The 12,500-nt window shown below is 39.5% G+C and overlaps 2 protein-coding genes across 2 annotated transcripts in view; one reads left to right on the top strand and one right to left on the bottom strand.

Annotated features, from left to right (window-relative positions):
- LOC138045997 (flavin-containing monooxygenase 5-like) overlaps positions 1-3,535 on the bottom strand; it is a 10,019-nt gene extending 6,484 nt beyond the window's left edge. The window contains exon 1 of the mRNA XM_068892682.1: positions 2,408-3,535. Coding sequence (XP_068748783.1) covers positions 2,408-2,981 — 574 coding nt within the window. The 5' untranslated portion in view covers positions 2,982-3,535. The remainder of the gene's footprint in view (positions 1-2,407) is intronic.
- A 1,131-nt stretch (positions 3,536-4,666) lies between these two features.
- Positions 4,667-12,500, top strand: part of LOC138045998 (sedoheptulokinase-like) — an 11,292-nt gene continuing 3,458 nt past the window's right edge. The window contains exons 1-3 of the mRNA XM_068892683.1: positions 4,667-5,492; positions 9,195-9,370; positions 11,532-11,702. Of these exons, the coding sequence (XP_068748784.1) occupies positions 4,822-5,492; positions 9,195-9,370; positions 11,532-11,702 (1,018 nt within the window). The 5' untranslated portion in view covers positions 4,667-4,821. The remainder of the gene's footprint in view (positions 5,493-9,194; positions 9,371-11,531; positions 11,703-12,500) is intronic.

The raw sequence follows: 12,500 nt of genomic DNA, 5'->3' as shown, positions 1-12,500 counted from the left end.
GTCTATTTATATGCCATGTATATAGGAATTGGAGAAAGGTAAGCGAAATTAGCGGTATTTATTTATTTCTGGTGAGCCATTTAAATCATGAGCTGACGCAAGCAGCTTACGAATTGCGTGTGTGGCTTACGCGCGCGCGCTCAGCTGAAAACCCTTTCGAGCCTCCTTAATCTGCAATGGGGGCGAACGCTATATAATGCGAAATGGTGTTTTATTGGATCTTCAAACAAAATATATCGTTATGGAGCTCAAGAATGGAACGTATTCTGATAAACAACACAAGCGGTGAAAAATGAATAACTGGAATCTTAAAAAGTGACGAATAATGGCCTTCGACAACAACTGCATCTTTCATCATCGGATATCAAATTGAGCTGTATTTCTAATATTTTACTCACTGCAGTGTTATGTACAACACTGATAGTGTTCACCAAACTCAGAGAAGGAATCAAACACATTGAGTGGATAGTCGAATCGAGTCGGATCTCTGCAGTCTGGCTATTTATGATTTTACTTCTTTGTACTCAACTCTGCACAATCTTCAGGTAAAAAAAAAAGGGCCATTTCCGAGTTGCTGTTAGTCTCGGTTTCGAAGTGAGTCTTGGTGCTCAACTATTGTAAGGGAAATGAGTATGATTTGCATAAGAATACGCAACTCATTTACATTTGAATGGTTGTGCACCAGGACTCGTTTTGAAACTGAGACATGCAGCAACTCGGAAATGGGCTATTGGAAAGTCAAGAATTCTTTGAAAGAAGCTTCTTGTCTATTTTATGCTTCATTATTCAAGGAAAAGGTTCTTCAGAAAAGGGTTTGATCTGAACTCTGGTGAGAAATTTATTTAGTTGCGTGTGGTTTTTGACATGGAGTGTGTTGCTTGTTTGCTGTGTGACGCACGGAATGAAATTGGGAGGCTCTTTTTGCCTCTAATAGCAAATATGTTGTTTGTTTCAATAAACTCTTTGGCTGGAAAAGGTTTTTGTGAGATTTTTCTGCCTTTGTGGGTTCATCAGGTCGTGTAAATATTAACTAATTTGCATACGTGGGTTGAAATTTTAATGGGAGCAGTTTTCATAACGATGGCACAGTCATTCTGGTGTAGTTGAATTTTTACGTTCTTGACCAAATTTAATTTATCCAACAATTATTACAATTAAGAAGCTATTTTAAAAATAAAGTATAGTGTTTTGTTCCCAGACTGATAACTTGCTAGGGTGTTTGGAAATGAGTATGAAAATTTGAGGAGGACAAACAAGTACCAAAGGCAACCCAGTTTATGCTCACAGATTGTCTAGTTTATCTGCAATTACATAATCCAGATCAAGGACAATTTCATATTCAGCACACAACTGACAAAGTGATTTTTTTCTCTCCTCACTTCACCATCAAATGCTTTATGCTAAAGCTGCTCAGTTGGTAAACGCCTAATTTCCTCTACCTGGGCCCTGAACACATTAAATTCTGCGTACAACTATACTTAACAGCTGCAGTGTTAACTCGCTTGAGTGGGAAGCCATCAAAACATTACCACCAGAGGTCAAGAAAGACAAAACTTTATGCGAATCACGCTATTGTATGTTCTATATACTGCACCAATCACTGATATTATAAATCAAGTATTATGATGTGCAATATCACTTATGGGCAGATGACACACAAATTTATGTTACAGTATCTTTGTCTTCTCAGTCTAAATTATAAGTACAGTGTGTGTGTTAAGCACATTGCATTGATTTGTGGATGGTTTCAAATGGACTGAAGCTAAACCCACTGTTACTCATCAGTTTCAGGTATGTCAGTTTCCTGTTTTGACTTATCTTCAAGTTGGTGATGAGAAGGTCTGTCCTAGTAAGCCAACAATAAACCTGGGAGTCTAATTTGATCAACATGCAATGATGCATAAACTCATGAAAAAAGTCTGTCAAGCCTCGTACTACCATATAAGCATCATCATCAGTAAAATCAGAAAAACTTCACTACCCATTTATCAACAGCGAAGATGGTGAATGAGCATCACTTGACAAAGACTTGCTGTAAACAGTGATCTATAGCTCAAGTGAATCAATCATAAGGTGATAATATCCTTCATTGTTATAGTTATGTAATTTGTAAGGTTACCATTTTTGGTCTCACTTTCTGGTTATAATTGTTCATAGGGCCTGATTACATGGTGATTTTCAGATTTCACTCTGTCCATCACCTTTAAATTTTGTTGTGATTACATCCTCAATTTCAGCCCAGGTGCAAAACACCACTTTTCATTTCATGTAATCAGGACTGTCGGGCGAGTCGACTTCCGGGCGAATCGACCGGTTACCTTCCGGAGTAATTTGATCAAATATCCCGCCGGTTGATCGTCTGCCAGACACCAAAACACATTTCAAATAAATGAAACAGCTGACTTACCAACAATTAGGACCTTTTTGTTTTCAAAGGGCTTGAAATCCTTGTAGGAATGACTGTGCATTTTCAGGCCTTCAAATTCATCCTGACCAGGGAAGCTCGGAGTTGGCCACGAAGGCTCCGAGTGGTGGCCGACACATGACATGACAGCATCATATACCTCTACCTTCACTGCTTCGGGATCCGCCCCGTTAAGTTCTCGAAAAAGAACTTCCCATTTGCCGCTGTCGTCAAAGTCTGCCGTCTTTCTAATATCGACCACCTTAGTTGTGAAACGAATGAACTTGTACAAATCAAACGCTTTCGCGTACATGTGGAAATACTCCATGATTTTACTGTGATGCATGAAAGGTGGAAAATCCTTAGGGATTGGAAAATCCGAGAAGCACATCATCTCCTTGCTCGTATTGATAACAGTAGATCTGTAGACGGAGCTGTGGCGTTCTTCTTCGGTAAAGCGCCACAAGCCCCCGATCTTGTCTTCCTCTTCGAAACAAACAGGTTCCAAGCCGTCATCATTGCAGGATTTAATGCAGGTTAGACCACTTGATCCAGCTCCTATAATTGCTACTTTCATTTTATTGTTGAAATGCAGCGACGTGAGAATTAAACAAAAGCCTGTATCACTGCAAGAACTTCCACAGTTCCATTTCAGTAAACAACGAAAGTTGTTACGTCACGCAATAACAGGGGTATTTGCGACGCGATCACGCGATCGTCATCAAGAACACCACAAAACAAGAATATCATTAGCTGCAACAGAAATCAACAGAAATCGATTTTTCCTCTAATTCCCCCTTCCTGCCTCCCGTCTGGCCTTGTAGCTCAGTCGGAAGAGCAACGGTGATCTAACCCGGAGATCTCCGTCCGTGGGTGATGCACATAAAGTAGTTCCCTGAAGCTGTTGATCAGCGAAGGTTCCTCATCTATCCATCACTTTCACAGTAGCGTAATGCACCAGTCAATGTAAACCCCCGCACCCCCGGCCGGGACATAGCGGGGCATTTGCAGGGCATTTTCCGTTATTTGACGAGCTAAAGGGCCGCAGGTAACGGGGACTTTGACCTCTTTTGCACGTCATCCAAGAACAGCGGGGGAGTGGACAGGGGTATTTTCCACCGAGGTAGACTGGGTCAAGAATCGGCTTGGCTGAGTATGCCATCCGTCATGAAGGTCGTCGTATAATGCTAAGAACACATAAATATAATTGATTGTTTTGTGAACAAAAATCTTTTCTCACAGTTTTTACTCGTAACTAATTCTGAGAATCACTTGACCGATCAAGCATGTCATCTGGTGTTTATATTCTCTTCTTATGCATACACTGGTAAAACAGGTATTGCGATGAGTGCCAACTGAAGGTTGGCCAGGAGTAGGTCTTCAGTGGAAACAAGAAGGTGGAACAGGAAAGTTAAATGTGTTCTTTAAACCCATTCTATGAAACAATGTGTTTGTTCAAATTTTGAAATACTTTTTTAAACTGCATTTACTAACACTTCTCCCCCTTTTCTACTAACAAATGTTAACTCAAGTGAAGCTATGATAGCTTATGATCTTCGCAGTTATGAACGCAATTTTTACAATTGCGTAGAGAAGAGAAGAGTAAAAATTGCGTTCATAACTGCGAAGATCATAGCTTCACTCGATTTCATATCCGCAGTCACGGGACCATTAGAACCCACAAATGACCAGCTCCCAACGTCAGTAGCTTCGTGGCTCAGTTGGTGAGAGCGTCGCGCCGGAGTCGCGAGGTCACGGGTTCAAACCACGTTGAAGTCCTGAAATTTATCAGGCTTCTCTACGCAATTGTAAAAATTGCGCTCATAACTGCGAAGATCATAGTTTCACTTGATTTCATATCCGCAGTTCATAAATGATTCATTTCATATACCGTTTCATCATTAAATGTTAACTGTAGACTATAAAGACACCACAGACATTTTATACCATTTGAAAAGCATTGTATGCGGTGATGTGTGTTACTTGACAAATAAAGTTTAAACCATTTACATTAGCCTGTGTCTTCCACTCAACAAGAGCGGGAGATGTGAGCGGGGTCGTTAGCTTCAATTAGAGGAAAAACCTGACCTTGGGGTGCGGGGCAGAACAATCTCGTTCCCAGGGCTTTTCTCCGCCACCTTCCCCTCGGCGGAGAAAAGCCCTGGGAACGAGGTTGCGGGGCAAAAGTGAGCCCTTGTCAAATGCCCCGCTATGTCGCGGCCGGGGGGGGGGGGGGGGGGGGGGGGGTTTACATTGACTGGTGCATAAGGCCTCTCTTGATTTCTGTGCAGTTCACATATGCAGTGTAGATGCACAAGCTGCTCATGCGTACAAAACTTGAGGTTTTGGCGACAAGGCGAGCGGACAAAGTTCAACGTTTTGGCGACAACCGGAAGTGAGCTGTTTACCGAAGCGAAATGTTCACTTCCGGTTGCCGTTGCCGAAAAATGGCGGAGGCTGCAAATGAGACTCTTGAATCCGAAGCCCTTGTTCTCGGTATTGACCTAGGAACGACTTCAGTCAAAGTATCCTTGGTATGCCACAGCTCCAGAAATGTTATGGAAAGTATTCGATTTGAGACAAATGCGGGAATTTGTGGCGTGGAACCGAACTTTGCAGAGCAAGATGTCACCAAAGTCCTGACTGTTTTAAACCATGCTCTCCGAAATCTGTCTTCAGCGTTGTTGGGCAAAGTGACCAGAATAGGAATTTGTGGGCAGATGCATGGATGTATGATGTGGAAAGAAAAGTGTTGTCTTGACTGGGAGACTTTTGACGATTATTTGGCAACCACAAACAGTATTTCTCATTTAATAACTTGGGAAGATGGAAGATGTACTCCTGAATTTCTCAGCAGTCTTCCGTCAGCACATCAAAAAGCTGGCATTTCTACCGGATTTGGATGTGCCACTCTATTCTGGCTTAAAAGAAATGATCCTGGCGTTCTGGAGTATTATGATTTTGCTGGAACCATCATGGATTTCATTGTGTGCATATTTTGTCAATCCGACAAACCTTGCATGTCCTCTCAGAGTGCTTCAAGTTGGGGATACTTTGATGTGGGTAAAATGACATGGGAGCTGGATCTGTAAGTTTTTCAAGGGGCTGTTCACATGGTGAAAGGGAGATCCCATCCCCCTTCTCCCCCTCCCTCTCCCCCTCCCTCTTCCCCCTCCCTCCCCCTTCTCTTCTCCCCCCCTTCCCCCTTACCATCAAAATCATTTTTTACTGTCGCTAAAACTGGAGAAGTTGTGGTTTAAAATTTTCATTCAAACATCCAAGATTGTAGCACTAGGAAGATCCGAGAAGAAAATTAAGCTATTTTTATTTGTATTTCAAAACAATGTTAACTAAGCAGTAAGTGACCCAAGTTTTAAGCCTTGATTTCAAAAGGACACCTGTTTATTTTAACCGGAATTTTCCTATTGAATTGTCTGTCATTACTGACTTTAAAGTCTTGAGAGAGCTGGATCTAGGAGAAAATGATGTCAAAGACTTGATAGTTTAAGAATGCAATGCATGTGTACGGGGCTGAATTAATATGCAGTACAGGAGTTTTGGGCTTTCAGACTTTTAAACTCGTGTTTTGCATGTATAATAAGCTGCATTTACACGCTGAAATTTTAAGCTAGTAACTAAATGACGTCACTTTTCCCTAGATCCAACTCTTTGAAGTGCAGTCAGTCAGTTTGGAACAGGAGCAATGGCGGACCGTGAAGTCAAAAACTTACACTCAAAGTAAACAACCTTTGGATAAAAAGCAAAGCTCAAGATTGTGCCAGTCAAGTGTTAAGCAATCACACTTTCAAAGTCTCCTTATCCAAAGCAAACATGTGTCACCATTGTAACCAATGTTTCACTTTTTCTATGCTGTGAAAGCCACGAAAACTTGGCAGAACTAGCAGTAATTTGGACCCAGTGACGACTGTGAAGTGAGAAGCATGGGTCTATTGCCGATTATACGTCACAAACTGCTTTGCATTCCCGTTTCAAAGAAATTTTGCATTTGCAAAGCAGTTTGTGACGTAAAATTGAGAATAGAGTCATGCCTCTCACATCACTGTCGTGGGTCCAAATTACTGCTAGTTTTGATAACTTTATGCCTCTTGCCCAGGAGGTAGGAAATCGTTGAACATGTTTGCTTTTGATGGGGAGATCAATATTGTAGATTTAAAATACAGCAAAACCTCCATTAAGTGGCCACCATCAGGGTAACGGCTAGTGGCCGCTTAATAGAGGTTCATCAGAAATTAGCATAATATTTAGTAGAAACGTCACCTTATTCTAAAGCAAACACCTTTAGAGACTTGTGACAACTTGCGCACAAGAGACAGCTGTAATGCTGAACAAAAATACAGTACTAGTAGAAAAAAACAAATTGTCCTCAAAAGGTTGAGATAAGGTTCTCCCAACTCAGTTAATATAAACAAAAATTATTTATACTATGGCGTAAACTGAGTCGATTTTATAACCGGAAAAGGCGGCAATGTCTGTAACTGAAACGTTGCATTACAGGTCCATAGTTAAGTTTAAAAATTCTTGCAAGGACGTCTGTGGCTGAAAAGCCAAACTACATGTAAGTGTATTACATGCTTGGAGGCGGCTTAGTAGGGGTGAAAACAAAAGGAGAACTCTCATTGGGACGGCCAAAAGGTGGCCGCTTAATAGAGGTTTGATTTACAATATTATTCTACAATTATTTCGGGACTTTGATTACTGGCTGCTTAATAGAGGGTAGCCACTTTATGAAGGTTCCACTGTAACTGAGTTTAGGTGCACTTTAAGGCAGATCACCCTTAGTGTTACCGGTAGGTGTCATGCATTCAAATTATGTACATATGTATATTAGGGCAAACAGTTGTGCATGGCATTAGCACAAAGATCCTTTTAGCTAACAGAGTCCTAAAAATCTAAACCGTGTAGAAGTGTTCAGGCTTTCAGTAACTTTTTCCAGAAGTAGCTAGTGACAGTGAAATAGTCAGGTTTGATCCCACCGTGAACCCAAACACAAGAGCCTGTTTGAGGGCCAAACAGACTTTGGTAAGAGGTCATATAGGCGGTGGTAGACTACTGGTAACTGGCTTCTATTGAAACTACTGCTGGACCCTCTATCCACACACCTTGTGCCTCCTTGCATGTTCCTACCTGATTATTCAGCTGCCACATCCATATTGTCAACTGCCTTTTATTGTGAAAGGGAGCCTGAACAAAATATATCGGTACTTTCGCTTTCCATGATCTTCCCATGGATAGGAGCTTCTTCCCTCCATAAATTTAATGTTAAGTTGCTGTACCCTTTCTGTTAACTTCTCATGCAGGTGAACGTGGGATACACCTTAAGGCTTTGCATTGTTCTCTAGTAATTCTTGCCTTGTGCTGAAATTTGCTGCTCCCTTCAGCCTGACCACGCTGCTCTGCAGACCTCTCCAGTTTTCCACTGTTATTATGCTGCTATACTGTCCAAGAAGATATTATTAGGGGTGGGGAATTGTGCTTCCTAAATCTTGGAACTTGCAAACGTTTCATCCAATCTCAAAATCTCAACAGCCTTTGCAAAGAGTCTCAAAGTTTTGTTTATATTTCATTTATTTTGGTGTGAAGTCTTGCATGTTTGGATTCGCAAACAAGGGTCTCAACATCTTGGCGAGTCTCTGATTTACCATTCATCACCCCTATTATTCTGTTCAACATTTGGATTATTCTCATGGAGACTTATGCACTTAAATGCAGCCATAAAGATTTACATTGCCACAAGGTTTAGTGCTGGAACGTGATGAAGCAGGAGGTGGTTTGTCAAAGAATTTGGACCATTTTTTTCTTGTATTACTTCAACCTAACTTTTCTTGGATTCATACACCCTTGAGTCCAGGATCTTTCGGACATTATTTCTCATTATGTTGATAAAGACCCTGCCGCTATCACAAACTCACCGACTCCCAAACTGCATTGGTGTTTGCTATAATCAAGGGTTTCAGATCATACCTCACATGAGTGTAGTGGTATCTTTATTTAGCATAACATTTTCAAAGTTGCTTGAGCTATGGTAGCTAAAAAAATCCCCAAGCAGTTATTGACAAGACCATGATGATAAAAGTTATTAATAGGTCTAGGTCAGAGAAAGAAAACAATGTCAACTACTCCCTAAGAAAAGTGTTTGTGTTCTTCAATGTTTCATAAAATTTATGAACTTCAAAGTTTGTGAAATGGGCCTATACCGTTCAGTCCTTTTCTGAGAAGACTATGTAATCTAACCATTTGTAGTTCCTACAGAAAACTGTCTCTTCCTTATCCTCCCTGCTCTTATCTGTGAATATTGGTCCAGCTGGGATTTGACCTTTAGAGCCTCCACTCAGAAGTCTGGCAACTTATTCTATGTGTAAAAACAGCACAACCTTTTTAAATTGACAGACTTGTTAATTTATAGCAGAATTATGGAATTCCCTTGAAACCTGTTTGTATAATTTAAAAAATCGTTGTGTTGTTTAATTAACTTAATTACAAACAAATTAACTACAATGAGTTGATACATGTACTTGGTGTTAGTATGGCAGTTTTGATGTGTAAAATAACAAGACTATTAGTACCACCCCACATTGTTTGGGGGGAGGGGTGCGAATTTGGTAACCTAGCAAGGACAAGAGAGATAAAAATGACAGTATAGGGGATTGAAAAGGTGACGGTGTCAACAATTTTGTCGCAGATTGCAGCAATAAATGTGGTATGTGTTCTATTTAGGAAATGGCTAAGAGTATTAACTTATTGAAATCTTGTGTTTTCTTCATCCAAACAGCTTAGAGAAGGCGGACTTTCCAACACATCTGCTGCCAGTAGTATTTGAGCCTGGTGTTGTGGCTGGCAAGCTGCAAAAGCCTTTTTTTGGCATTCCAGTGGGGACTCCTGTGGGGGTAGCCTTGGGGGACTTTCAGTGCTCTGTGCTTTCCAGCACATCCCATCTAAGTGACGCAGGTAACTGTAAATTGCATGATGCGTAACAGGCTGGAATGTGAAGCCTTTTTGTAGTTGCAGGGGAAGCAGATTTGTTGTAGTGGGGAGAGCTCTCAACTTACACCAGTGCGTTTCAGTTTGATTTCCAGACAGAAACATAAGTTATAGTTTGTTGATTCTGTACTTTGCACTGAGAGGGTTTATCTACAGGTAGTCTGCATAAACAGTTTGTGCAACTTGCTCTTTATTTGAATTCAGTCTTTGCAGCTCACTTTGAAGTAAGCAAAGTACCCAAACAAAAAGATTTTTTCAAAAGTTGATCTAAAAGCGAGGATTTTTCATTGTTGTACTTAAAGCATAAAAATAATTATGCAGAACATTACAGAGAATCAATTATCAGTATAAGCATGCAATGATTCATCATGTATTCCTCCTAGCTTTGCAGGCAAGATATAGAAAAATATATACCGGTACTTGCTCCTGGAACCAAAAAGATTGCATGTTTTTTTCAGAATTCCACCTGCTTGCTCTCTGAGGAAAAACTTAAATGGCCTATGGTCATGTGCTGGCTTGCTCTCCAGAAGCTTCAAATTAAGGAGGCTTGAAAGAGTTTCAGCTGAGTGCACGCGTGTAAGCCACACACGCAATTCTAAAAACTGCTCGCATCAGCTCATGATTCAAAATGGGTCATCAGAAATAAACAAATACCGCTAATTTTGCTCACGTTTCTTCTAATTCCTATATAAATGGAATATAAATAGACATCTCCTATTCACGAAAACTACGAAAATCCCACACAAACGGTTTAATGGTCACTTAAATCCGTTTGTGTTAGCCTGTAGCTCCACTCTTGTAACACTCATTTTTTCTGATTTTGTAACTTAACACGTTTATATCTCTGCTTCCGGACAGTGAATTTTTTTCATTATTTTCATGTTAGCTTAGATTAATTTAAAACGTTTGTCTTTCAAATTTAAAAAGAATTCTGAAGGGAAAAAAAAATTGAGACACATTTAAAAAAAAAATGATTTTTTTGAAAAACTGGCCTACAGATTTTGTTGAATTTTAAATATTATTATATTATCTGGTAGCGCTGAATGGAAAGACTTCACTGAGAAATCTATGATGGGTACTTAATAATCTGGCCAAATTTCGTCGTGATATGATTACCCCAACTGTATCTAAGGACAGAATATGTTTAGTTGTTTGAAAAAAGGAGAAACTATTTCGAGCCTCCTTAATTTGCATGTTTTGGCCCTGCATGTCTTTTAAATTCTAAAGCTGTGAATCCATTTTTTGTTGAAAATTTGACTATTATTTGATTATAAAAGATAAATACTCAGAATTCTTATGCTTTCATTCAACCCTTCAACTAGTATCTGAACAGAAAAGTGACTCTGATTCCAGCACTATGAAATATTATTGGCCTGCACACTGGCTCTCTGTCTTGAATGGCGCGTGATCAACAGCCTGGGGGGTGGGACGAGCAATTCCCCGGCTGTTTACCGCGTGAATTCTGTTTATAGAGGAAATGAGGATGCAAACTGACTCCACCCTTGCAACACTGGCTAATAGACCTTATTCACAATGGCCGCCATGTTGGATTTGCTATTATCATGCAAATTAGCTTCTCACTTCTGAGGGGGCAAACAACTCAAGTTCGAGAGGTTATAACGAACATCTTAGCCAAACAAATGATTTGTTTCACGTTCATTGAATGTTTATCACCTAAGTAGTAAAATAGAAAGATTACACAAGTTACTTCGATGTTTTTTTAAGTGAAAAATGAGCAGATGACGGAGTAGAAAGTCAAAAATGTCAAAAGCAATCAAAAGATATAAAATTACTGTAAAAGGTACTTAATTCTAAATTCTAAAATGTACTTTTAGCAATGTTATTTCAATATTTCGACGAGCCGATTTTCCGCAATTTGCCATTTTTCCAATGTTTGCCCCCCCAGCATAAGACATCACTAATTTGCATGACAATTTGAAAATCAACGTGGCCGCTATTGTGAATAAGACCTATTAGCACAATTCATTCATTTTCGTTTTCATGCCTAAACTTTTTTATTGTCACTGAAACTTTGGTAATTTCATGATGGTATCAGGATGTTGCCAAAGCGTTAAGTTCTCGTGTAAGTATTTCTTTTGAAATAATCTCCTGTTAATTTGTCTTTTAGTTTTCAATCTTGGTACCGGCTGCCAAATGGCTGTTGTTATTCCAGATGATGCTTGTATTGATGAAAGAGATGAGTCTGGTCAAATCCCAGCTGTGGACATTACAAGTGATGCTCTTTACGTTTTTCCATACTTTAAAGGAATGAAGGTCGTTACAGCCACATCACTTTCAGGTGCAGATTATTAGAGATTTGGTAGAGGTTGTTCCCTGGTGAAAAAATCTTAGACAGCATTATTCTTACTTATTTATTTATTTATTTATTTATTTGCCACAGTAAAAAGTAATTAAGATACAAATATGAACAATCAAAAGAGAGAAGACAGAAAGAAAATAATTAAATTGCATTAGTGGCGAGGAGGCCTAAAAGAAACTACTAAGCTTATATAAATGAGGCCTCCCCAAGTAAAACATCAATCTTTCGTTGACATGCAAGTTGGCGACGGAGAATACAATTATTACGAACATTTAGTTATTAGACATGTTGAAGTATAAAGTAATGAGTGAAAATTTGCAAATTAAAATAAGTTTGAACTTACAATTACAAACACTTAGTTATTTAATTAAGGTGTTGAAACATACATAGAGTAGTTCAATCCCATGGGCTTATTTTCACCAGCAACGAGGAAATACGAACGTAAGCAACATACGAGCAGTGAAAGCAGCAGTGAAAGCGTAGTGGGTTCGATTCCCAGACTTGACGTCACATTTGGGTTCAGTTCTTAGTTCGCTGCTCTGCTCCGAGAGGTTTTTCTACGGGTTCTCCGATTTTCCGGATAGACTTTCGTCATATACCGGACTAAAATAGGGGAGGACAGAAGAACCATTGTTATTCCGCCTTGCTGGCTTGCTGTTACAATAACTAGAATAAGATTGATAATATACAAACAAAATACATTAAATTCTCTACATTAGGAGAAATAATATGATGACGAAAAAAAATGTATGTAAAACTATTGACAAAATGTGTATT

This window comes from Montipora capricornis, chromosome 4 (assembly GCF_036669925.1).
Source record: "Montipora capricornis isolate CH-2021 chromosome 4, ASM3666992v2, whole genome shotgun sequence".
NCBI classification, from domain to species: Eukaryota; Metazoa; Cnidaria; class Anthozoa; order Scleractinia; family Acroporidae; genus Montipora; species Montipora capricornis.
The sequence above is the reverse complement of the archived record's forward strand: the minus strand, read 5'-3'. Positions and strand labels throughout refer to the sequence as shown.